Source organism: Buteo buteo, chromosome 4, assembly GCF_964188355.1.
Source record: "Buteo buteo chromosome 4, bButBut1.hap1.1, whole genome shotgun sequence".
NCBI lineage: Eukaryota > Metazoa > Chordata > Aves > Accipitriformes > Accipitridae > Buteo > Buteo buteo.
In genome coordinates, this window is record NC_134174.1 from 52,481,311 (window position 1) to 52,508,366 (window position 27,056).

Consider the following 27,056-nt stretch of genomic DNA (forward strand, 5'->3'; position numbering starts at 1 on the left):
ACAGAGGCCAATTGCTATGTGCAGAGTCACTCTGGCTTTGTCTGCACACACCAGGGCTTCTCCTTGCTGTTTGGATACTGATGCTTTTCCAAAGTAATGAAAGCATAAGGATAAGCCATGCTAGAAGTGCCAGAATTGTTGATATACATCGTATTGCTAAGATTTCACAGCAGCCATCTCTGCATTTGGCTTATGTAGGACCTCACATAGTACATACAACTGAAGTTGTGTTAGTAGCAAGGGAATATATTCAGGAAATGCATGGTGTAAATAGGACTGTTGGGGATGGGTTTCTTGGGCCACAGTGAATTTGTCAGTCATTGGGAAGTGCTGCTGGTATTTGGTCCTCAGGCATGGTTCTAGTGAAACAAAACTGCTCATCTAATGTTGTGTTACCAAGAACTGCGTTCAACACATTATGGGAGTTTGAGATCTAGATGTCTATCATGCTGGAAGGAATAGTAGAGTATTTTACATTTTTAGGACAGTCAGGATTACTTTAGCACCATTGATGGAGATCTGTTTGTAGTATTGCTGCTCTATCATTTCAAGTGAAAACAAAGTTTTTCAATGAATGATTTGATTAGGTTTAATATGCATTGAAATACTGTATGGTTTTGCCAGAACTCCAAGGCTGAGGAGTCTGTATTGCGTACCCTTCTGCATTTATTTAACTGTTGCGATGCTAGAAACTTGTTTTTTCTTTGAAAGATATTTTTCTGCAATAGTAGCTCAGTGAATCCCTGTGGCTTACGTTATTTTGAGGAAACTGCCTTTTGCAGTAGTACATAAAGTGCACACATTTAAGGTTAACCAATTTTGCTTTGCAAGAGCTCCAATGAAAGATTAAACTAGTTGATTCTCTGTTCTCATATAAGTTATGAGTGGCTTTGCCTATGATTTGTTTATGACCTAGGGTTTCCAGCCCATTCTATACCCCAGGAGCTGCTTGCTCACACTTGGCTATCCCAGACTTTTTTGAACCTGTCTTACTCAATCTCACATGCTGAATGAATGCTCCCCTCCTTGAAAGCTGGCTGCAGAAATAGCCTTGGTCTAAGACAGTAAAGCTTGATCTGCAACATAAATCTGTCATTTAGTGCATGCAATGGGAAAGTTCATGTTATTTTTCCTAGAACATGGGTGTCCCCATTAGTCTTAGGCTGACCTGATGGAGACATGGGAGGTTTCCAAGGTTCTTTTAAAAATTATATTGTCTTCCTCACTGACAGTGTAATGCTCTGTGGGCTCAGCTCTGTATTTGCATGTCCTTATTGAAAGGACACTTACTGGAACACAGAAAATAAAACCACTTCCCATATCTTTATGGTAACGCACTGCTATATGCTTAAGCAAATTAAAATGGGTTTTAGTGTTTGAAAAAAGGAAACAAGTCACCACATACAGAAATAAGTTATGACCACTAGAAATTTAGCCACAGCAAAAACCAGCAGAGCCTGCTGCTGATATGAGCTGCAAGATTAGAAGCCTGATCTGTGGTGTGTGTTTTTTGGTTGTTTTTTTTTTGAGAAAAGAGAATTCAGAAGAGCCAGCTGAAAGTCTTCTAGCTGAACCATTTCTCTCTAAAAATGCTTTGTTATTTAAAACAGATTGTTTTGCAGGACTCCTTTCACTTAATCAATGATTAAGAATGTATAAAAAATTTTGGCAAAGCTGAATCAATTTATTTTGATGTTTTTAATATAAGGTAAAAGGCCCAAATGAGCCATGTCAGTGCTATTGCTTTAGGGGTTCCAAAGCATTTTATTTTTACTTTTATGGGAAACTTGCAACTATTCATTCTGATTCAGAATAAAGGGAAGTACTGAAGTGTTAGAAGTTCCATTTTTGGCCACATCCAAGAATTAATGGCCTGGAAAATATTTCTAGTCTGTAGGCAAGATACCAGTGACCCTAGATCTCCAAGAAACAGGACATGTTGCAGAAATGTCCTCAGCACAGGGCTCTGCTGGAAGCAGAACTGGTGCTTTAGGAATTGACCTTTCCCCAGGACTCAGACCAAGGTGGGAATGCACTAGGCTGTTGACCAGTTTTGGACACGCCTTAATAGTGACATCTAACAGGATTTACACTGTCAGCTTCTTTTAATACTCTTGCCCTTTGACAGGGCTGAACTGCATCTGAGGCCAGCTGCTGCTTCCAGCTACCCAAGTCCCCTTCCAATAACTGCATGCAGGTGATCTGAGTCAAGTGGTGACCCTCTGTGTCTAACTTATTAAAACAACACTGTTGTGAAAACAAGGCTCTCCCTTGGTTGTGTGCTTATGTGCAATTTCTTTCTAGTTCATCTTTTCCTACCTAAACAATTTGGTTTTGCTACCTCATATATCCTTAAGCGAGCAGACCTCTCCACCATGGCCCATGTACCAGGCTCTTGCTGAGGTGGGAGTACGGGGGCTCTTCCAGGATCCTCCCTACCTCTGACAGAGTCTCTTGCCCCTAGATAACCCAAGCAAGTTTTATTTTAATTGCCTCATAGCCTATTTCTGGGGGGAATGTTTGATAAAACGAAGCTAGCATGGAGCCCTTCTGGTGCTATCTCCCTGATGCCAGCAAGGTGCCACCAGGCAGGGCTGGGGGGAAGCTCTGCGAGGCACCTGAATGTCCCAGTGGCTTGTGACTGCTACAGGGCCAGTCCTGCTCCCTCCCTTCTCCCTCAACTCCTGTCATGCAGGAATGTCTCCCATCCCTGTGCTGACTCTGGTGCTTCTCTGACCTTTTTGTGAGTTGAACCAGCTGCAAACAAAACAAGGGATTTCCCTTGAACCGAGGGAAGCTTCTGGCTAGAAAGGGGAGGAGGTGGGAGTGTGTGTGTGTGGAGAAAATGGTTGGTGAGGAGAGCCACCCTGTTACTGGCAGCAGCCTCTTCAGTTGTCTGGGATTGCGTGAAATTTCTCACTGAAGCTGTGTTTTTCACAGCTGCTGTAAACCTCCTGGAAAGGTGTATTCTCTGGCACTGCACTTCCTCTGCCTCCTCCATGCTGTCACCAGCAGTTGTGAGGTGAGCTGCATTAGGGAAGGGGCCTGGCTGAAAAATATCCAGATGGAAACTTTTTTTTTATATGGCTAAAACCTTGATGCACTGCCTTTGTGACCAAGTGAGACCTAGTGCTAGCAAAAGCATGTGTGTGGAATGACAACACGTGGCAAAGGTGGAAGGAGGAGCATTGCCCCTTTACCTGGGTATGAAACTGTCCCTTGAGTTAATCTAATTTGCTTATTGAGGAAATTGAGGGAGGCAGGAGCTAAAATGATTGTGGTGTGGCATTTTCAGATTTTGAATCTTGACTTAGTAGGAAGAGTACTGTCCAGGAATGGCAGCAGAGGCTGCCTCAGTGGAAGATGCTCTGTGCACTGCATTGAAAAACAAAAGTTCTCTCTCTTTTCTGGGTATTAAGAGTTTCCATCCTGCTCTTGTGAGGGAGACTGAAAATGACAACAGGAAATAACACAGCAGGAATCAATTCTCAGGTCACTGATAGGTGAGACTGGCAAGTACCCTTGTTCCTTGGGGAAAGTTAAGTCATAATCCTACTTAAATGCTGCTATACAGGACAAATAATTGAATAGAGAGACTCCGCAGGTGTGTCAGGCTCTTGGGAGCAATGGGATCAATCTTGGAGAATCCCAGAAAGTGGGGGACTTTGGGCCTTCATCTCTCCCCTGCTGGCCAAGGGCCTGGGAACTGTGCAGAAGTGCTCCCTGCTGACACTGCCTGCAGAAGCAGCTGCATTCCGCCTTCCTGCATCTGGACAAAAACAATAATTATAACAAGAAGTGCTGGGAAATAGCTGAGCCTGAAAAGGCTGTACAGAAGGAGTATGAGAATTGTCTCACGTCTCAGAGCAAATACTATAGCAGAAGTGGTCAGCAATCTTAAAACTGCAGCAGCAGTCTTAAAAGCAAAACCTGTACGTGAGAGTATTCTTGAAATGTGAGAGTATTCTTGAAAGATTAAGAAGGATCATATGCATAATTGTAAGCACATTACATTTCATCAAGGGAACTAGAAGTAGCTAATCTTAATGATAAGAATAAATGCTCTTGCTGAATCAGAAGTCCAATGTGACTTTGTACATGCCTGGCAGCTCCAAGTGCTCCAATGGCTGGCCACCTTCTGTTTGGAAATAAATCACATCATAAGCTCCTTGCACATTTATGTTGAAGTAACAATTTTATATGCCCACCCAGAAATGTGCTGAGCTACATAACTTTGAATGTACCCCCTGGATAGTGGGATAGATTTGCTGTACCTTCATTGATACTGGTTTATATTCTTGAGGTAGTGCTTTAGTTTCACTGTTTAGCTTCATTTTAATAATCACAATGGTTTAGCTTCATTTTAATAATCACAATGGTTATAGCTATCTGGTATAGATACTCTTTAATTCATACAGTCACGAAAATGTTGTGTATGTGTATCTGTAGGCATCTTGAAAATGAGCAGTTGATTTTCTTTAATCGTGTTATCTCAGCCACAGTAAGCAATGTCACTAATAGTGGGCAATCACAGAGTCCGTCAGCAAGATCATGACTCCTGCGTTTCAATGGCTGAAATAACTTTGAGAAAAGATAGACTTTAAGGTGCCGGCAGGTCACTGCAAGTAGGAGAAGGAACACCATACGCAGTTGTGGTAATTTAGGTAAGGAGCAGTATTGTCAAGATTCAATACAGTGAAGATCCTTTACTGTAAAGTATACGCGCTAGATCTAAAGTTGTAAGAACTCAGCCTTCATGACTGTTTTGTGTTGTAGAGACCAGCTGCCAATACTGCATGCAGCATGTGGCACTGGCTCAAACAGAAGCAGCCATTTCTGCCACTGGAGAAAGGCACGTGTAGTTGTTTATGTCAGTAGATGTCTTCATTCAAAGCATGAACCTCATCTGTGTTGGGTCACAGCATGGTGAGTGTGGATGAGGACTTCTAAGATGGGGTGGAAGACACGTATAGTATGGAGTGGCGACCTCTCTTCTGCTCTGTGATGCTGTGCAGAGTGCTGCTTAGTGGTTTATGGCCAGGGCAACCCCAAATCATGAGAGCCACCTCTTGAAGGGGCAGAGCCAGACTAGTACAGTATTAATCAATGCTTACCAGTGACACAAAGAGCTTTAGAAATTTTCTTGTAAGTACTTGGCTACAAAGAGGTTAAGGATATTTGATTTAAACATCTACTTTATTTTTCCCAATTTGGAAATTTGACAGACAGCCTGTAAATATAACACTCCCTCCCCCACACCCCAACATCCCCTGCCTTTCTGGGATGCCATTAGATTTGTTAGTGTGCTTAAATGGTTTAATTAAAATCTTTTCTGGTCCAATGCAATCAAAAATATCTTCTGTCAGTGCAACATGTCTGATGCTAATGATGCTTCTGGATGATAGATCGTTGTGGAGACAGCTATGAAGGTAGAGAAACTTAATTTTAGAAGTTTGATTTCCTTTTACTTTAGCTATCATGAGCTGAACAGATAATGCCAGTTAGAAAGAAGCAAAGGAAAAGGTGCTTTGAAAGTTTCTCATCTCCTTTGTTCTTATATGGAAATTTAACAGTATAATGACCCATTTATCAAGCGATGTATATCTATCCAGTATATGTTAAACTATTAGTTGAATTTCAGTAGGAAAAAGGAGATAGAGTTTAGGATACAGGACTCACTGGGTTAAATAAAGTTGCTGGTGTTTGTGTGCATATATGTTTCTCTGCAGAATACCGGTATGTAAACGATACAGTATTGTTTTTTTCTATTTCTGTATTGCTGCTTGGTCTTTATACACAAACTTTTATTTATTTGGATTTCATGCTGGATCTGAATACTTATTCAAGGTCTTGGGGCAGCCAGTGTGTACCTCATTCCCTTCCCCCTCAGCACTATGAGTCTTCAAAAATGTAAATATCAGTCTTTTCTGTTTGATGCTTGATGTTAGCCAATATCTACATATGAAGTTCTCAAAGCTTCTAAGTATTCAGACTGTATAATCCTGCTGTTAGAATGTTCTGCGTTGATTTTATAGCATTAGATGCTGTTCAGGAATGGATCTGAAACAGACTTCCTTTTGGCTCTTTCTTGAAGTGACCCGAGTTACTTGTGAATAAGGCAATTAAAAAGTGAGTTATAAAAATGGTGCCAAATGTCATTGAAGTTACTGTTCCACTATGTGTAAGCATACATGAATCTCTTTTAGAAAAAAAAGTTTCTACCAATTTTTTGAATTTAAATTACAGTAGTTAGCAAGTGTGGTTCTTGCAATGATGAAATAGTAGGATATATACTTAAAATATCTAAAAAGAAATATCTTTGTTTCAAGGCTTTACAAGTCAATGACCCAACATGTTGTTGACAACCAAGATTAAATGCTTACAAGAAATGCCAGATTTCCACTGAGATACAGACACTGTTTTGTTTCCTGGCAGTTCATGAAACATTAACATTTGAATTTCAGTTTGGTACCATCTGACTGTTTTGGAGCAGTATATGTTTAAATCTATTAGCAAGCTTGTGCAGAGTTTACGAGTGGGAGGAGAAAGGAAAAGCAGCATTTTTTTTTTTTTTTTTTTTTTGAGAAAAGTTGAGCTTTGAAAGCTACTGAAAGTTTTGGAATGTTAGAAGACAAGCCAGCTGAGAAACATTAATGGGCAAAGAGCAAGAGAAGAGGTCAAAACTCTACATGCAAATGTCCTTTCACATCCTAGAAATTTCTAAAGATTCACATGGCTTCAAAAATAAGCTAATTCCAGGGATACAATACACATATTTGCAACCAGTTCTAATATTAGTCTGTCATTATAATGGTATCTGAAAGCCAGTGATAATTATACTAGCACAAGAGAGACTAATACATTAATTTTATTAGTCTCCCAACCCCATGTGCCTTCTGTGTGGTAGTAGCTTCTTTTTAGGAAAAAGTCACTGTTCGTTGGTTTCTTTTTCTCTCCCTTTCTCACCCTCCAACCATTAACTAACTCTGAAATTTAACTTACAGTGAATATTTCCATTTTTGCTTACGTGCCATTTAAAATGCTTTAATCAAGGTTTTAAACCAATTTATAGTGCGGAGTGACTGTCATGTACTATGGTCTACATGCAGAAGCAAACTAGAAATTGAATTAACATTGAGCACTAATATAAAAATCCCATGCTGCTCTCTGAATGATTTGATGGATTTGTGAAAGTCAAGAGGCAAAAATGGACAATGACCATATCTTATATAACAGCCATCCTTATGACTGGGCACATATGCTTGTAAAACAGGAAAAGAACACAAAAATAGAAAAATATTTGAATTTTGATATGAGTCAACTAATTAAATGTCAAATATTGACAAATTTTGTATATATATTAGAAGTTAATCCACCACTGTGTTAAAAGGTTTGTAATGGGTTCCATATCAATGTGAATCAAGTCTTTTTTTTAAGTGACCACAGGCAAAATAAAATAACTATTGGATGAAAGCAGTCAATTTTGATTACATAAGTTTCCTTCATATTTCAATAAACGTTTTAAGTACTATTTTTCAGCATGGCTTTCCACATTCACTGTAGTGACTAAAGCTACTAGCAATGATCATATCTTTTCAATTAAAGGATACAACTACTTGTAGCTATTTCTGGTGCAACTAAAATGTAAAAATGTAAAAAAACATCTCCTTGAGAAATTAAGATGGCCACATAATGGGTGTTGTTGCTAAATCTGTATTTTATTTTCACTTACTTTTCTCAATATTGGAGGGGAGGGAAAAACAGGTTTTAAACTTCAGACTTGTTGACTTAGAAAACAAAATCCATTTAGAAATTTCTCCTTATAAATTAATGATATAACGCATAATGGTGTGCACCTCCTACATAAACCTAAACAAAAGTATTGTATTTCTACTCCAGAAAAATAAAGCATTAAGTAATAAAAGTCCATTTTCTTTTCCTTTAATGGTCTCTAACTCTACTGCTTTTTACAAGTGACTGTAATTACCCAACCATGTAATATACCTGCATAGTATGACCACATGTCTTCTATTTGTTTTTCCTCATTTTCTTGTATTGCATCACCTGCCAAGTAAAAGACCCTGGCATTTCACATTCTAACATGTTTGTAAAATGAATACTGCTTCCCACTGTTATCTGTATGTGAGAGAGTGAACCTGCAGCTCAATCAGATGTGTATGTGAGCACACACATGTTCAGATGATGGATGTTGGGATAGTTGTTAGCCTTCTGACTGATGGCCATGCTTATGTGGAGTGTCTGTGGATCTGGGTACCATTTAGCATGACAAAAGTGGTTCTATTTGGCTTTAGCTGATTAAAATTCATATCCAAGATTTCATGAATATGAGTTACTTCAAACTGAAGCTCAACAAAGGCAAAATCATATTCAAGAAATTCTTGGCCTTGGAACCGTATTTCATGTTATGTTGTGGAAATCCAGCTATTGTCTGCAAATGTCAGATTATACCCATTTTAGCTGTGCTGCTCAAATAGGTATGTCTCCCATTTAGAACCAATGTGGTGGTTTGTGTTATGATGAAAAACATAGGAAAACATAACAAAAAAATAATCTCCTATGACCCAGTTGTTGAGTTCCTCAGTTTCTTATGTTCCTGAATTTATTCATGAGCACAGTCACAAAAATCCTTGAAGACCCAACAGAAAATGTAGTGCTACACTGTAAAGTTCAAGAATACTTAATTGGACAGGGAAAAGGAAGAAATGATAACACCATAAATAATGCATGGTGCAGTTCTAAAAAAGACTGAAATTTAGTTGGTAGAGGACTTTCTGTTGGGAAAGTGTATATGCTATGACCAAATATAACTCTGGGCTTTGGGGACGATACCCTCATTCTTACAGATTTTATTTGCTTTTCTTCCTATAGCCTCTTTAAAATTCAGGGCTGTGTTTGTACAGATGCATTTCAGATACTCTGTGAACTAGCTGAATCAAAAGCATTCAGGTTAAGTTTTTCAGGTAGGTTGGTTTGTTCCAGTGAAGAGTCTCTTTCACTTACAACATGATGCTGGCACATATAGACATTTCTTTAATCTGCTTTTTATATACTACAGGACCCAGACAATCTAATGCACAAATGACGTGTTGCATTTCCCCCTTCACAGGAAACTAGAGATTCAGGGCAAATGCCAACATTTTCCTTGGGTAGTTCTGAGCAAGTGAAATAGGTTGTCAGCTATAAATATCAAATATACAGTTGTAATCTAGTGTCTGTATATTTTTTTTAACAGAAAAATTGCACAACCTGTATAGTTATTTGTTTCTATCTTATCCCACATTCAGATAGTTAAGCACTCTGCCTACTGGTATTATGCTGATCAGATGTTGCTTTAGTATACTGGGACTTTTAAGCAAGTTTAATAGAAAATCAAGTTTTTACTCCATCAGGGTCATACCATGACAAATCAAACCCAAGCATTTGTAAGGTTTTAATAGTTTGCAGTCTTACGCTTTTCAAGGACTATGTTGCAATGGATGCAGACAACACCTTTTAAAAATGTAGATTGCATTCAAGTAGCAAGGGGCAAAATAGTTAAATGGTTAAGTGAAAAAGCCCAGCTACACAGGAACAGTGGAGGAAATAAAAAGAAAAGCACAGAAACAAAAGACAAGCATTCTACAGCAGATCTCTGTGCCTATTTGTTTACTAATGCAAACTAATGCAAAAATAGTGCAGGTAATAGTACCTACAGGAAACCAAGTACCCTACAAGTAGAAGCCATGCTTCTGCATTTGCCACACTAATGTGAATTTTGGATAGATTTCACCCTTCAGTATTCCAGAGGCCTAAAATACATGAGATGATTGAAATTCTTATTCCTCTAAGCACTGGTTTTGTGGGACCTTTGGGAATTCTAATTTCTTTCCAGCACGCCTCTTTATGAGCACCAGTGTGTGATGTGGTTTTCCAGCAATGTAACCCAAACTTCAAGCCAGATTCCCTAATGCTAAGTCTGTGCTTATGCACAGAATTGGCACTGGGAAAACTCACTAATGAAAGATCTCTGCAATTGCATTTGTATGTGTGGGTTTTTTTGTTTTGTTTGTTTGGGTTTTTTTGTTATTTTGTTTTGGTTTTTAATGTGGGCAAATTCCATGATTTTTTAGGCATGGAAAGATTGATAAATATTTAATAGTGTCCTCTGAGCCCTTCTAGGAATGGCTGCAAGCTTTCGTTGCTTTTAACAGCATGTTGATAACTGACAGGTTGTGCAAGCCGTCTGCTGATTTTAAATTAAAGACAATATTACACTGAAATTTAGCAGTCACTACATTTGCAGCAATCTATAGGTTTGCTGTTCCTGTTTTGTTTGCTTCCTCCCCCCTCCCCCGCCCCCCCAGCATTATGCTTATTCTGAGCAGATGGCATCATGTAAAAGAAAACAGGATGGCTTCATTTTACTAAGGGAAACCCCTTGACACTTGGTAACTTGGTCTTTATCTGCCTCTGTGTTTCTTGTTTCTATAAATTTGCATTGCAGACTTCATGGATTTTTATTTTAGCTGTGTTAAGCCTTTTAATAAAGCCATAACAGCTCAGTCAGCATTAGCAAAATGTGCTCAGGTTATTGTAGGTTATATCAAGCTCTTAGGCTACAAGCATGTCTACCTGAAAAATTTACCAGCAGAACCATCCTGGCATAATCATCTGCATGTAACACCCCTGTGAATGTCTTGTTCGGAATAACAGTGTACTTTTTTGCTTTAGTTTATGTCAGTTTACATTTAGTAGCTTTATAGTAGCAGTATCCTGACAGGTTTAGAAGTTGTTTCAACAAAAGCATACTTCTTTCTCTGCTCTTTTGGGAAATTAAAGTTGCTTTAATTTATTTATTTTTTAATAATTATTTCTAGCCATATTTCAATTCTGCAGTCAGAACTCCAATTAGTTCTGCTTTGATTCATCAGGAATAGCAGCTCAAAATGTATCTTCCTGGAAATGTAGCTCATTTTGGCACTAGCATCACCCACTGGCCCGAGTAGCATGTTAATATTTGGGGCCTTTCCAGGTTCCCTCTGTCTGGAGTAGAAACTTACGCTAAAGCCAGCTATATTATTTAATGCAATCCTGTATTCTCATAGAAAATTTATGAAGTCCTTACTTCCTGAACCCAGTGGAAATAAACAACTTAAAACTTCAGACTCTTCCTGGCCTGTTCCCGGGGAGTCCTTTATCCCTGCTATACTCCCTGGTTCTCACAGGATTTCCTTGTTTTCAGTAGAATTGTATGCATTCACCTTTCCAAACCAACAGAGCTCTAAGAGTTGTCCCTTTCTTAGAAAAACTCCTTTACAACATTGATTTTTAACCTTGTTCATACTTTCTCATGAGAATCAATAATATTCAGCTGGTTTTTAGTCTTTGCTGCAGAAAGAAGTATTTTCCCAGAAACTTTCAGAAATATCTTTCAGGCTAAGAGCACTATGGTCCCCCTCATCAACAAGACAGTTGAATCAGTGCGAGTGGATTATACTGGGGAACTCCTGGTTTAATTAGGCTGAGATCGCGTCTCCTTTGAATTTATTGTCAACTTCTTTGCAGCTTCATGATGTTAAGGAATGACAGAGTTATGAGTTTGGTCTGGTCAGTGTGGTCCAGACATGTATGACCTATTGTTTTCACTGCTGTATTTGTTACATGATTTCTAGATTTCCAGTATTTCTTCTACTCTTAAAAGAAGATGCTACTCAGGGTAACTCTATGGCCATTATAAGTTGATGTTGTAAGAGTAAATTTTCTTATAAATTAAAATTTCTAATAATAAAAAAGATTCCTGAGAAAGAAATTGGACCCCAAAATGAACATAAATTCTTTCAGTTTCCCTCATTGTATTAAGGATGTATGTGAGATGTCGTATAGGTATGAGACCAGCAAAATCAAATGGGCTTAGGCTTTCCCTTCCTGCAGACACACTGTTACCTCCTGATTAATTTTCAGCTTTGCTTTCATGTCTCTTGTACCTGCAATTTTTAATGTAACACACCCTTTCACAGAACCAGCATAGGCTCTGTTGATAAAATGGCTTGTACACATAACTGCTGTGGATGTACAGTAGGAGCAAAAGAGATTTTTTTCTTTTTGAATTCTCTAATCTTTCAGTCATTTTGGGTTCATAGAAAACAGTATTTACGGAAGGAAATGCTATTTGCAGATTAATTAGTGTTCCCACCCATTAGTTCAGGTCTTTCTCATTCTTCTGTGAAAATGGTCTTTTAATTTTTAAAAGCCAAGTGCTCCTGCAAAGCTTGCATTCCTGAGCTTCATTTTCTGCCAGAAAGGTAGAGTGCCCATCTTATAAATGTGGCCTTGTCTAAATCTGTATCTCTGGGAAATTCCCACTGATTGTTCCAGTTTAGTTCTTCGTTAGAAAATCATGAAGTATAACTTCCTCAAATGCTTCCAGAAGTCACAGTCAGCTAATGCTTTCGAACTGCTGTGTGTCTTGAGTGACATTCAGACAAGCATAGACAAAACTGCCTCTAATCTTCTAGTTTGGTAGCTTTGCATTGCTGGAGCTGCAGCTATCAGTATGTCATGACAAATTTGGTCCACTCACATATGCACATATAAGTAATTTTAGTAAGAAAAGTATGTGTTGGGAGAAGGTACAACCTGCTCTCTTCTCTGCTTGAGATATTTTGCTGACTTCCTGTGGGACTTGCTCACTGAAACTTATAATTACTTCATTAAATAATCTTTATGTAACTTAGAATATGCCTTTGCCTACTGATGAATTTTCTGTCTTTGTTTTTTGTAAGATCAGTCTTGATAAACAATAATAAACTGAACTTGGCACTTTAGTATCAGTTTCCCACATTCACCTGCCTCTTCAAGGATAAAATAAAGAGTGGAGAATTAGGACTGTATAGCCTTGTATTGGGAACAGCTAATATGAAAGTGGCAGGACTAAACTGTGACATTTTAGGGACTCTAGAAGATTTCTGAAATGGTTAGCAGCTGGTATTTAACAATGGGAGAGTGATTATAGTTCCTGACTAGATTTTAAAAAATGACTAATGATTTTAGGCATTAGTGTTGTGAAGTTGCAACTTGCACGCATTGTAAAAGCTCCTGATTTTTGAGGAAGGAAAGAGTACAAAAGCACCCAAAATGAAGAATCTTCAAATCACAAATTGTCTCTAAAGACAATTTCTTAAAAATATTTCAGAGGGGGTGTGTTTATATAACTAGGATGTTTGAATAAAGCCGAAACAGGAGGAAGTTCACAATTGGAAGGCCTGAGACTGTGTGGAGTTTTTCTGTTTTTCAGCTCAGTGCTTAAAAAAATCAATGTTGGAAACCATGACACAATGGCTTAAAAATTTCCACAAGTTCTTACATTCTTTTTCATGTTCCTTGAATTTGAAAGGTCCACAAATCTTGAAGGATATTTTTAATAACATTTAAAATTATCAGTAAACTTTAAGAACAAAGAATTCTTCATCAAAAGATATTCCTTTAATCCATATTTAATGTAATTATGACTAATTTGACATTAAGAATTTGATTGGATTGTTGTGTGCCAGAGCTTAAAGACTGGAAAGCAGACAAGCACTTCCCATCATTCACAGCTACTGCATAAACCAAACAAATTTATGTTCACATCATTTCTGGCAGCAGCATTTGAAATATAAACAGAAATGTTCTTCTGTCTCAGAAAAAAATAAGGGGCTACTCCTGCAATGAATACTTTTGCACTGGCTCAGCATTTTGTACTACAGGATTACATTCCTAGATCATGGTGTTAGACAGTTTTATTAAATGGCTTTTAAGATATTGAAAATACTTAGCAGGAAGATAATTCAAAATGATTGGATAAAAATTCAGTTTCTAAGCTAACATTCATGGGAATCTGGTGATAATAATGTTTGACTTTGTATCTTAGCCTAATATTTTCTTTTAAGTGTTTTCTTCACTAATATTAATATATTTTGAAATTAATAGCTAAAATACCTTTGTTCTTATGTGTCAGATAATGATGCATAACTTCATGGTGCCCTAGATTGCTGAAATTATATCTACATTCAGTAACCTATCTTCATATTTATCTTCTGGTTTTTTTGGGTTTTTTTTGAAGAATAAGGATAAATATGCAAATTCTGCTTTTACTTTACAGATGCCTTATGCTTTGTTGAGGATATTTGAATATTTGGTGCCCTTGTAACTTACTACTTAATTGAAGATGGTTGATAAGCAGCAGATGTGCTAAACTGTAAAATATCTCCCTTTTAGCCCTGGTCTCTTTAAGGTCACTCTTTGATTCTAGTTACTTTATATGTTTAACGACATTTGCCTCCTTTCTATGGTATCTTCTTATCGTTTCCTCTTTTTGAAATGACTGTAAGTACCTGTGATTCTGCTTTTAGAAACAGTTTCCTATTTATTTAGAAACTGCAAGAAACAGAACCAAAACCCTCCCTACTTGACAGCCGATGATGTTCAGGGTGACCTAGGAAGCTGTTGCTAACTGTCCTTTCGCTGGCAGCCCCCCTGCATCACTCTGCAAGAACGGCTAAGGGGCAAAGATTGCACTTATCTGCTCTTTGTTACATTTTCTACCCTTTGTTTTAATGCTTTGCATCCATCTCCTCTGAGGAGAAACTATTTTCAGTTTCCACCTGCCCTGAGAAACTTTCATTTTAAACAGCTTTATTTTAACAGTGTTTTCAAAGTCTGTAAAGCACCTACTATAAGGTAAGATTGCTTGTCTTTGCACAAAAGAGTTCAAGCTCTTAATGTGCCTGGCTTTTACCACTATCAAGGCTCTTCATCAAGAAAGTGAGCCCAGAGCCTGCAGAAATACCTGGAAATGAAGGTGTTTCTGAAAAAATACCTTTCATATATGAGCCAGCTCAGCTGCCTCTGACAGGGAACCTCTACAGCTGAGAAGGATGGAAATAAAGAAAGCCCATAGGACTGCAAATCAATGAGAAATGTCAGCAGGAGAAATTTCCTTTCATGAACAATAGGACCTAACTGAGGAGAAAAGGGAAGGAGGACCCTGGCCAAAAGCCAAGCAGAAGCAAAGCATTAGGTGTTGGACAGCACCTAAGGCAAGGATGTGTAAAGGGGAGGGGGCAAAGAGGGGCTCAGTCCCTGCAAAGTGTATTGGGGAAAGGAGAGGGTCTCTGTGTCAGATGGGAGATAAATGTGAATAGGACAAAGGAATGTCAGAGGAATAGAAATTGTGCAAAAAGGCAATTAAATTAATGTAGTTACATGGCCTAATCATCTTTTGCAGCTGAAAATACGTATTTTTGTAACATCACTTTTCCGTGGTGAACAATTGTTGGTTTTTGTCGTGGGGACCTTGTGTGCTTGCCAAAGGCAGGACAAACAATGCCTCCGTCACTTCTACTCACACAAAACACTTGGATACCCCAAAATGTTAGTACTGAGGTTTTGTGTGACTGTAAAAAAGCTTTTTTCATGGCTTTCTGAAATAAGCAGTATACTATTAAACCCTGACTATGGAATTGTGGCATTTAGCTGTCAACGGCCAGCCTGAGAGTGTGACTCAACAGTACCTGCAACTTGCGCTACGTTTTTCTGGACTTCACCCATATGCAAGCTTTCGATGCTTGCTTGATACCTGGGGAAAACACTGCAAGAGTTTTTTGGCCCTTTCCCAGAGGCAATAGGTTATAAAGACGTGCTTAGCAAGCTTCTTACTTCTGTTCTTTCAGTTTCTAACTTCTGTTGTTTAATTTTATTATTTCTGTTGTTTATGTAGGACTTAGAAAACATTTTTTTTTCGCCTGGAAACTCAAGGTATTCATGGTCCAAATTTTATTTGTAAAACTAAGTATACAGGGATGGATGTCAGATCCAACTGAACAGAACCTTTTGCTGGTTAGTTCTTTCTTAACAGATATCCAAGCAGCAAAAACCAATTTTAATCTGTCCTTCCACCTATTCCCCTACCCCATGTTGCTAAACTACCATTTTGCAATATTGGGAAACACTCTCTTAGCTGAAACTGGGGAAGTGATTTTGGTCTTGTGGGACTCTGCAGCATTCACATCGCAACAGAGGAGCTCTAGGTGTGGTGTGTTCGGTTGTCGTTGTCACTGGAGAAAGGAGATGTGGTTCCTGTCCTTTCCTCTCTGCTGCTCCTGCATTGCAGGGATGGGAAGGAGTACTCAAGTGAGACGATAGCTGCTTTTTCTCAGTAGCAGTGCTGACATAAATGGATGTCAAAGTACAGCCTCGGTGAGTTGAACCTGGCAAGCTTTGGCAGTGTTTTGCACTGGCAGGGAGGCATGAATCTCCCACAGGAAGAACAGGTTTCATTCTCTAAACATTGCTCAAAAAACCCCACTTGTGTAAGAAGTGGAGAAAATGGGACTGGTTTTCTCCAAGGCACTCGTATTCCAGCCATGCGATTCAAAACACATTTTGAAATGGCAAGAAAGAAGATAAATACACAAAAGTTGTTACAATTAATGTCTGACCATTTTGCCATGTTTGAGATTTCTTTTAGTAAATTTCTATATACAAATCCAATAAGAAAGTCTACCTTTTTTCAGTTCTGAAGTTAAAGTAAAAATTCACTGGTTTTTATATCTTTTTCAATCTGTCACTGGGAATTCAAAACAGAATTTAAAAAAACATCAAACAAGCAATCTACTCTTAGAGGGAACTGAAAAGCAGAGTACAGTGTAGCAAGTTCAGACATTAAAAAGCACGGGAGAATATAATATGCTCTGTGCAACGCAGCTGTGGCTAAATGCCGATTTGCACATTAGGACTAGATTAGCATCGTTCAGATGTGACCTGCATATTGAATAACTATCACAAGTATAGTACTATTGATAAAAAATGAAACTGCACGGTACGCTTCAGATCTAATATACCACCCTTTTGTGTTTTCAGATTCTACAGAAGTGTAAAGGAAGAGCTACTACTTCTAAATTTTTATAAAATGCATGTAATTTTGTTTCCTATAAAAGATCAGTTTGATACTCAGTATGTTTATAAAACAGAATATAATATTGCTATAAAAGTGATTGTCTTTTAGCCACTCAAAGACGAGAAATAATCAAAGAAACCACCATATAAATGTTGATTATTTCTATTCTGAAACCAGTCAAGATTGATTTAAGGTGGTGTGGCCAATTTACCACCGATTATGTGGCTACAGTGCCTGCATGACTCAAGTTTTAACATTTTGAACTTCAAAAAGACCTTAGTATTGATAAATCCAGCTGACTCACTTTCAAATAAAATGTAATTTGCATTTGACATGAAGAATGTGTTGTGCAGGAAGGCCCCTGAAGAAGTTTTGTGTTAGTTAAGTGGTGAGCTTTAGGATAATTACTTTCTGCAGCATTTCCCCAACTTCTGACAACATTCTTTCTTTGCACAAATTAAAAAGCTGAGTGTCCTCGCTGAAACCAACAGGAAGAGAGGCACATCTGGTGTGTTGGTGGTTCTGTCCTGCAATAACATGCAGCACGCTGGCTGCATGCATTGCTTTCCAAGAAATGTCCCTGCCAGCGAGGCCCACCAGCGGGCCAGCGCGCTGCGCACCCCGTGGCCTCTCTGAATTTTGGCATATCTCACTAACACAAAAAGCCTGTGCTGCATATGCTTAAGGTGTCGGTGCCATGGCAGAAGCTCGGGGGAGGCCTGAGGAGTTTTATGGTGAGAAGGGCTTGCCTGAGAAGTGTGAAGGGCTGCAGGTAGGGATCGAGTTGGCTCTGCTCGGGCTGTCCTCTCAGCCCTCGCAGGCGCTCTTACCTGCTTTCTGCAGCAACACCCATGGATGGAAGACAGTTTTTCAGAGCGTGCAAGGGTAACAGAAAATTGTGCCTCTCCAAATGCACGCTGGGGGAAAGTTCACTAAATTTGCATGGAAGACAGGGCAGAGAGTTGCTTTCTTCTTCATCTGCCAGACTAGAAGGAATTTTCTGTCCCATGATACCTAACAGATCTCATAGCAAAACCAGATCTGTATCTAAATATCCATCTAACATTGGGTAGGCACATAGAAACGCTGCACATATATCATGAGATCAACACATGTGCATAGTGTCTCTATGCACACATGTATAATGGCAATCTTGTATTTACTTTTTAAAAATTACTAGTATGTGAAAGTAAACCTGCTACTACTATTTAGTAGATGGCATCAGGCTTGTTCAAGTGTTTTCTGTTTTATGGGGTTTGTTTGGTTGGTTGGTTTTTGTTCTCTGCTGTCTAGTGATAGATGGGCAGCTTTTCTGTATTGACTTTTAGCTCAATGTCCAAAGGTGATATTGAACTTCTGCTAAGACTTTGCAGAGTATAGTGAAGTAAACCATATGCCCCTTATAACTGAATGATAAACTGAGGCACAAAACTTAAGGTTCTTGCCAAAGGTAATAATCAGACAGAATAAGAGTATCAGGATTTTGGAATTTTGGATTTCCAGACAGCTCTACACAAACCAGTAGATCCAGTTAGGGAATCACGCTTTAAGTGGTGTAGACAGAAACTCAGGTTTTCAGAGTGGAAGTGTGTACCTTAGCTATCTGGTTACTCCATCGTACATTGTTAAGGTGAATCTACTAAGGTGTGCTCTCTAAATCAGACACCTTGTAACAGAGAAGGAACTTTTCATTCCTGGAATAGTATAAGTTTCCTGTACAGTAGGCTAGGAGCTTAGAATAAAAAAGTGGGCTATTGATTTAATTACTTACAAATTAATATACATACTAGCTTGTACATAAGAGGACAGCATCTTGTAGTTACTCAAATATTGCTGTTAATGATAGCAAAATACAGGTTCTTGAATTGTTATTTTTCTACTATTGTCATAATTAATTCTGTTTCAAGCATACCTTATTACAGATTTATCACATTGACAATGCTACTGAACAATTCAATTAAAGAACACATAAAAGCTGTAGGAAGGTTACTACCGCTATGCGAGACCTGTCTCATTTTCTCTACAATGCCATCAAAAATGGATGTTGCTCATTGTATCACACATATACTGCCATGTTTTCTGCAGTGCAAAATAATCTTTAAAGATGTGTTAAAGAGAATACATAGAACACACTAGCAAATGCTTTCATTTTTAATCATACTGCTTTTATATTGCAGACCATCACCAAAGATCATCCATTGTTCCTTTTGCTTTTCTCACTTGTGTTTTGATTAGGTTACCACTAATGTCTGAAAATATTTCCCATGGCCTTTTCCACTGCTGCTGTACAGCTTTACTTGCAGCAGGCACAAGAAGCCAACCCATTCACACTTAGCTTTAACTTCACTCCTTCTCATCCAGCAGTCGAGATTACAGTACCTTTAGGGATTCAGTGTATACTGCATGGATGGGACAGGGATCAGTCTCTATTTGACAGCTTTGTTAGCCCTATTATACTAGCATGAATTGTTAGTAAACCCCAATGTCATTCTGTGGCCATGCAGTTTTGAACGTGTATGCACCTAAGTAGCTGTGGTCTAATGAATCACTTTGCAGGATTGAAGTCCTTGTTAACACAAACTGCAGATAGAACTCCTGATGCATCCAGCAAACAGTTTTGTTGAGCAATGAAGTGCCAAGCAAACATAATTTCCCTGCAGTGCCTAAATACATTATAACAATTATTTTACCTTTAAAATAGATCTTAGAGGTCTTTTACTTCAATAGCTACACGAATGGAATTAGTGGTGGAGGAATTGCCCCAGTTCAAGGAGTTATTCTATTCCTCTCTTCTAATTAATTAAAATCAATTAACCATACTCTTATGCAAAAAATTCTACAGAGGTCAACAAAGGAAGTTACCGGATTTTTTTCAGACATGTTTATGGTATCTGTAAACTTTTATTGTAAAATTCATGTAGAATTCTGTACTAGTAAATGTTCTTAATCATGCAAGTTTTATGAAGAATCTTTTACATGAACAATGGCTTTAAAATATCTATATTCTTGAAAAAAACCCCAAACCTCTCTAAGTCATATTTCATGAGACATTCCCTGCCACAGTTGTATGTTAATGGCTGATTCTACGTATCTGCACTTTCTCTGGAGGGGGAGAAGGGCTGGCTGGGATTTCTATTGTGCAGCAGAGTTCCTTGAGTCAGAGATGTAAATCAACCCACTAAAATGGGACATCAGAGCAATTGATGAAGGGTGTACAAAGAAGAACAATGTCAGATTATTTCCTGGCACTGTAAGGAATACAAGCCTCATGCTGAAATATGCTTGAATGATAGCTCTGATGAAATAATTTGCTTACCAAGAAATGAGATCCATTCATGCCCAGTTTTTCTACAACCACAGCAGATTCAGGCATGCCAAACTGAGGTGAGAAAAAATAGAATTATTACAATAGTATGAAACTTGACATTTGTAAACAAACTAATTAATATTTCCATGCTTAAATACTTGGGGTTGTGGAAATCTTTATACTATTTGACATATATAATTAGAAAAAGAATATTGGACAGAATAACTATAATGCTTAGAAATAGGTAGTGACTTCCACATAAGAGATAAGACACAGTATCACCTCTTTCTTAGGAAGAAAGATTACAGGGCACAAGGGCTGATAAAATTGTGAATGGAGTAGACAAGATGAAATTATGAAGCAGCAAATACAAGATACATGGAACAAGGAGCCCAACAGAAATACACTGTGGAACTTTAATTGCTATGGAGTAAGAGGAGGCCAGCATTAGAAACAGGTTAAAAGGTAGCTTGAGAAAAAAGTCCATCAGTAGCCGTGCAGTCACCTCAGGAAATGGCTATATCACTGACTGCTGGAAAATGAAGGCTATCTAGGAGAAAGGTCTGTTGTTACATGCCTGTTTACCAACCTCTCTATGCCCTGGCTGCTGCTTGGCTTCAGCAGTAAATGTTTGGGCTAAGTGTGTCTTGCAGTTCCTGTGATAGAGGGCCATTGCTGTAAAGAATTCAAGTTCAGAAACAGGATTTCTTTTCTGTAACATGGTTGCGGTGGTGGTGTTTTTTAAGAAAGTTGGTGTTGATTATAAATTAAAATGAAACAGGAATGCCCAGAAGTAGTATCGCTTTATGACAGAAACTAAATAGTAATTTGGGAAAAAAGTGGACACATTGGATTCTCTTTATCAAAAAGTAGTAAGAAATGGAGCATGGCTGAAGATGTCCTAAATATCTCACTGTGTCTTAGATGGTTTAGCCTGGCTTTTGAAAGAAATTACAGTTATGCATGGAAAGTGGGAAAAAATTTAGAAATCTTTTATTTAAGAATGTACCACTCCTGAAATGAGTTTTAGTATTTGTAACGCATAACTGTAAATTTCCTTAGCAGTAATGACCAACTCAGACACTAACAGAGAAATATTAGTGAAAATAAATTATTCTCATAGAAATATTTATGTGGCTTTTCTAATATAATTATTTATTTCTAGAATACTTAAAACTGATCACGCTTAAAAACATTCAAAGTGTATTTTATCTACTTTTCTGATATGCAAATTTCATATTCAGACATATATTCAGACAGTATGTTTGGCCTATAAGCCAATATGCTTGAGTCTATAAATTGTTCTTTTGTACTATGATTGGGAGAGTGCTGCTTGTTTGCAGTGCAGAATAGATCACAATTCAAACGAGACGATTGGCGTGGGTGTTGGACCAATGGTTGGTTGTGGGATGTGTTAATTTGCCATCAGTTGCACTGATGATGGAGAGGTAAAGAATCAAGGTAATGTACGCTTTCTCCTCTTGGCTTTTGCCCATCTATATTTAGTTGGCTCTCTCTCCAGTTACTGGCTCTGATGAGCTGCTTTTGTGCTTTGCCTTATGGTGTTAATCAAGTATGTAACTTTTGTGTGAGGGAAAATTTGATCTTTTTACCTGGTTATCTTGCTAGACAAGCAGATGTCTCATTACTTATTGGGTCTGGCTGAGATGGAGTTAATTCTCCCCATAGCAGCCCTTGTAGTGCTATGCTCTGCATCGGTAGCTAGAAAGGGGTTGATAACACACCAGTGCTTTGGCTACTGCTGGCACAGCGTCAAGGCTGTCTCTCCAACATTTTTGCTCCCCCCCCCAATGGCACACTGGGGCTGGGCAAGATCTTGGGAGGGCACATAACCAGGACAGCTGACTTAAACTAACCAAACAGATATTCCATACCATATGATGTCAGCTTAGATATAAGAGCTAAGTAAAGGGAGACGGAAGGGGGGCATTTTTGTCTTCTGGAGCAACCACTACGCCTACTGAAGCCCTGCTTCTCAGCAAGTGGCCAGACATTGCCTGCTGATGGGAAGGAGAGAATAACATCATTTGTTTTTCTTTGCTTTCATGCGCGACCTTTGCTTTCACTTTATTAAACTGTCCTTATCTTGACCCACGAGCCTTTTGTTATATTTTCTCCCCCTGTCCAGCTGAGGAGGGGGAGTGATAGAGTGGCTTTGGTGGGCTCCTGGCACCCAGCCAGGGTCAACCCACCACACTGGTGTTTAGTGATAACCATGGAAGCTTTCATTTTCTTACAAGTACATTAACTTCATAGCACTAAGATCAGTACCAAGCAGAGGGACTAGACTCCAAGGCAAATGGAGACCAAGCAGATAAACTCTGAATGCAACATGGAATATCTCAGTGTTGTTGCAATTATAGTGTAGGTGCAAGATAACAGGGAAGTACATGCACATGTCTAACAGGTTTCCATTATTACCTTCACTTATTTATGAGGAAAAAAGCAAAATCAGTAGGGTTTATTTTTTTAGTAGTGAAGTTATTGATTTTATACAAAATGACTTTCATGATGCTGGAAACACTTTGCAGAATGGCTAGTTAATAACTTCTGTTACACCAAAAATCTATTTTTGGAAACATCATTAAGACTGTTAGCATTAAGGAAATGCTAAAATTGCACTGTACATATGTACATACGCCTTGTACATATATATTATGCACCAACCTCAGTGTACTACTTCTAGAAGACCCAGCCTTAGTCACAGCACATAAAAGCTGATGTGACATTCCTGAACTGCTGTTAGATATATTGCATTCTGTTCAGTGCTCAGCAGTCTTTTTATTGTCAGACTACTCCAGAAACATTAATTAACTGCTTTTTCTAAGACCACCCTGTGAGATGAAAACTCTATTAGTAAGGGGAATTGAGGTGCATGAGAAATAAAACTCGTACAGTATCCAGTGGTTTTGGATGCCTAACTATAGCTATTTAGGATCTGAGAGATATACATGCATATTTGCATATTCAATGTTTCGGCATTTTTACCTTCTGAGCAGAGCTGCCACTGTGATTGCAACTCTCAGCTCTCGCCACTTCTGCAAATCAGAGCCTGGAATTTCAAGTCAAGCACTCAGGAAATGTCACGTTTTTTTCTGGGCGACTTGCATGGGTTCAGGTAAAAATGCTGAGCTGGGGCAGTGACAGAATCTGATATTTCATGGCAGAAATAAATCAACATTACCATGAATTCATTCTCTCTTTTTCAGCAAGCCCTGGCCTTGTGCATCTTACAGTTTCTGTAACAGTCCAGAGTAGTGCACAAACATACTGGTTTCTCTGCATTGAAAGAGGCAGGGTTTTGTGAATGGAAAAGGTAGTACATGAAGAAGCAATTACAGACTATCATGATGTGTATGTAAAAGGGGGAAAATTCAGGTAATCCCACTTCTGGCCCATTTGAGTGCTTGTTTCTGCAACCTTAACAGCTTTATTTTAGGGTTCATGCATATGTATGCCCAGTCTCAGGGAGAGATCCAGCACAGCCCCCGGCACATTGGCTGCCTGTGGAAATGAGGGTAGTATCTGGAGCGCTGGTAGGGGGAGCTGAGCTGCTCTGTACATGGTGGCCGCAGGCAAACGGCTGCTACTCCCCAGTGCTACTCTTTGATACGCAGAATGGCCACGCACTTAATGTTGGTTATACTGTAGTAATTAGATCACTTAGCTGCTTTAATCAGTGATGCGAGTGTAAGCATAGGCATTAACAGCTTTTTATAAAGTTGGAAGACTCTCTCCTAACAAGTCCAAAGCCAGTAGTTACAGTGTGCCTGCTGAAATTTCCCTGGAAGCCTCTGAGTTGTTGAACAATTGTTATTAATTTTCTGTCTTGTATTTTGCTGTAGAATTGCAGGGTACTTTAAAATCATTACATCTTCTATTAATTAGTCTGATTTCCTTTAAGCTTGAAAGGCTTTGCGCTAATTAATCCTCTGAGTAGCTGTTCACTGTAATAAGTTCACATAATAATGATACATTATCATTATGGTGTGAATTAATTCCATGGCACAGGTTAGCTTTCTCAATGTGGGGACAAAGGTCCACCTGTGATACATCTGCATTGTAAAACTGTTTGTGTGTTGTTTTTTTTTAAATTGTAGATGAATGAGCATATGTACTTATGCACAAGGCAAAATGGGAAAATAATAATGCAAAATGAACATTTTAAACTTTGGCCTACTTTTTACATGGCTACGAATGAAACTCTTGTAGAAACACTTCATAACACTATTAATTTCCTTGAAAGACTGTATGCTCCTTCAGTTGAAAAGGACGAGAAACCTTAATGACAATAAATTCTCACTGTTGGTGTAAAGCAGGTACTGGAAATGATTGGTGCTTCTACAGTTAGAAGTAGAATGAACATAAGACAGAAAAATCCTATATGTAAAATTATATAGAGAAACTTGCATTAAAAAAAACCCAAAGGAATGTAAAATAAGACTATATATCAAAATGCAGTAAATGGACTTCATTGTGTAAGCAAGCTACAGGTAGAAGTCTAAAACCTGGGTCATGGTATTCAGTAAGTTACAAGGAAAATTCTGATAGCAAGAAAAGGATATATTATGGAGGATATATTTTATATGTCTTGGAGGAGATTATTCAAGTAGTGAAAGGATGTCTGAAGACAAGCTTGGAATATTTTGTGCAACTGAGGTTATTTTACATATACTAGAAAGGACATTGCAGAACTAGGAAACGTACAAGCAGACAAAGGAATAATTAAAAAAAAAAATTCAAGTACCTTACACTTAAGCAACATCTAGTGACTACTGTGGGTATATATGCATTGAGAAGAAAAGATGAACAGTAGATTCTAATGGAGAAGCTGTAAATTTTAAAGTGATATTAAAATATAAAATCTAGACCCACTTTCAGTGAAATGGTTATTTCTTCCCAGCAGGAAATAAATTGGGGCATGAAATACCTTTTCTATTATGAGAAATATCCCTGTGAGCAAACATTTTCAGAACTTTTGAATATCTGTGCTAGATTTAGGATAAGATACCTGTTTTTCAAAGATAAATCCATTAAGTTTCTGCTAGCTGAATACAGACTGGATTGTCTAAAGTTTTACATATACATTCAGTACCTGTCTTAGGAGATCTGCAACTTGAAAAGCTGTCCAGTTCTCAAATTCTTCTTGAGATGGTAGTTTTGTAGCCATGTTGCTATCCAGTGAGAAAGACTTGATCTATATGAGTAACACTGAACTGTTGCTTCACTGTTCTTTACTGAGCTGCTGTAGAAATCCTAAGAGGAAGTCCTTTTTGCAACTTTTTTCCTGTTTGCTCACTTAAAGTGAATGCCTGTGAAGGGGCGTACCAATATTCTTCTATGAGTGACCCTTTCCAGTATAACGAAACTGTAAGTTATTATATCAACATATGCAAATATCTGCCATTACTGAAATCAGTTAAACAAATTCTGCTGAAAATCAGTGTATAAAATATTTCTGAGTCATCAGCATTAGAGGTTTAAATATGCAAACTATTTTTCGTATTGGTGATAGTTGTCTCTGGCCTACCTTGAACTCCCTGATCCAGTTGCTTGGATCTGCCTTCAGATTACATTTGACTTGCTTGTGGGTTTTGGCATATTGTGCTGTGGTGTTTAGACAGAAAAAAAAAGAGCTCAGTTGCAGAAATTTTACTTCCATATTGTCACATTGTATAATCTCATTGTTCATGTCAAGTCTGGGCATCATACTTACGGGCTTAAATAAATCACTCAATTACTCTAAAGTGATGTGTGATCTAAAGTTTTGGTTTTTTGGGGTGTGTGTGTGTTTGTTGTTTGGGTTTTTTTTCCCCTGTCATTATTACTGCTAAAGAACAAATTGTCAATAAATTCACTCCAGTGCTACGTTATCTTTTCAAAAGGTAGGGCTAACATAAAATGCTTGTACTGAGTCAGACCATAAGCTCATCTGGTCTAGCATCTTCTTTTCTGACTGCGGTCACAAGTGAGCTACCTAGGAAACTATAAAATAGGGCAAGTATGTAAGACTTCCATAGTATTCTCCCAGTCTCCACCCATTCTGAACTCAGGGATTTACTGCTCTGGGTGTGGTTTCTACATAAGCTGCATATATATCACATATGTTACACTAATGATTCCCAAATTTGGAGCCATGACTGTTATCCTTTAAGGAGGGACATGTGCAATGGACTGGGCAGGCACAGCCAGGAACCACTCCTGGGCTGCAGGAGAAGGAAGACAGAGGTTTTTAGTGGATGCTGGGGCTCAGATGGAGTCGAGAGGGAGCAGAGCTGAAGGAGGCTCAGGATGGGCACTTCCGGCCCTTCGCGCCCCTGTCCCTGTCCAGCCATCTCCTCTGAGCTGCATCCCTGCCCCACTCACAGCCCTTCTCTGCCTCTTCACCTCTAACACAGAATATGCTTCCAGTTTGAGAGGAGTGGCATATGCAATTCTTAAATTGAAGAAGGGGGCAGGGTGCATATTCTAAAATGGAGCAAGGGGGAAATGTCTGAGAGCCATTGCTTTATAGAATGGGCAATAAAATTGCAAAGATGCAGCTGCAGCTGCTGAAACAAACCCAGTTTACTTTGCTCAGCAGTTCTGAGTCACCACAACAGGACAAATATGAAAGCTTCCATAAAAGGCCGGAGACCAAGGAATGTTATATTCTGCTTTCCAATTACTCTTCCTGTTTTATTTCCCCGTGCAAAATGGATCTGGGGCACATGTTCAAAGATTAAAATGAATTTCAACTAGGTTGAAATGTCTCATCTGCTATCCTTCAAATTTTCCTGCGTGTATTTTTGC

At 38.5% G+C, this 27,056-nt stretch overlaps 1 protein-coding gene across 5 annotated transcripts in view; it reads right to left on the bottom strand.

Annotated features, from left to right (window-relative positions):
- Nucleotides 1–27,056, bottom strand: part of BLNK (B cell linker) — a 108,230-nt gene that overhangs the window by 78,391 nt on the left and 2,783 nt on the right. For 2 of the 5 annotated variants that reach the window (XM_075026125.1, XM_075026123.1), the window contains exons 1-2: nt 25,360–25,490; nt 20,253–20,315 (exon numbers count right to left, since the gene is read on the bottom strand). In XM_075026125.1, the coding sequence (XP_074882226.1) occupies nt 20,253–20,315; nt 25,360–25,434 (138 nt within the window). In that variant the 5' untranslated portion in view covers nt 25,435–25,490. Of the gene's footprint in view, nt 1–20,252; nt 20,316–25,359; nt 25,491–25,794; nt 25,872–27,056 lie in introns of those variants that run through there. The other 3 variants (XM_075026129.1, XM_075026127.1, XM_075026126.1) reach the window with 2 other exon arrangements.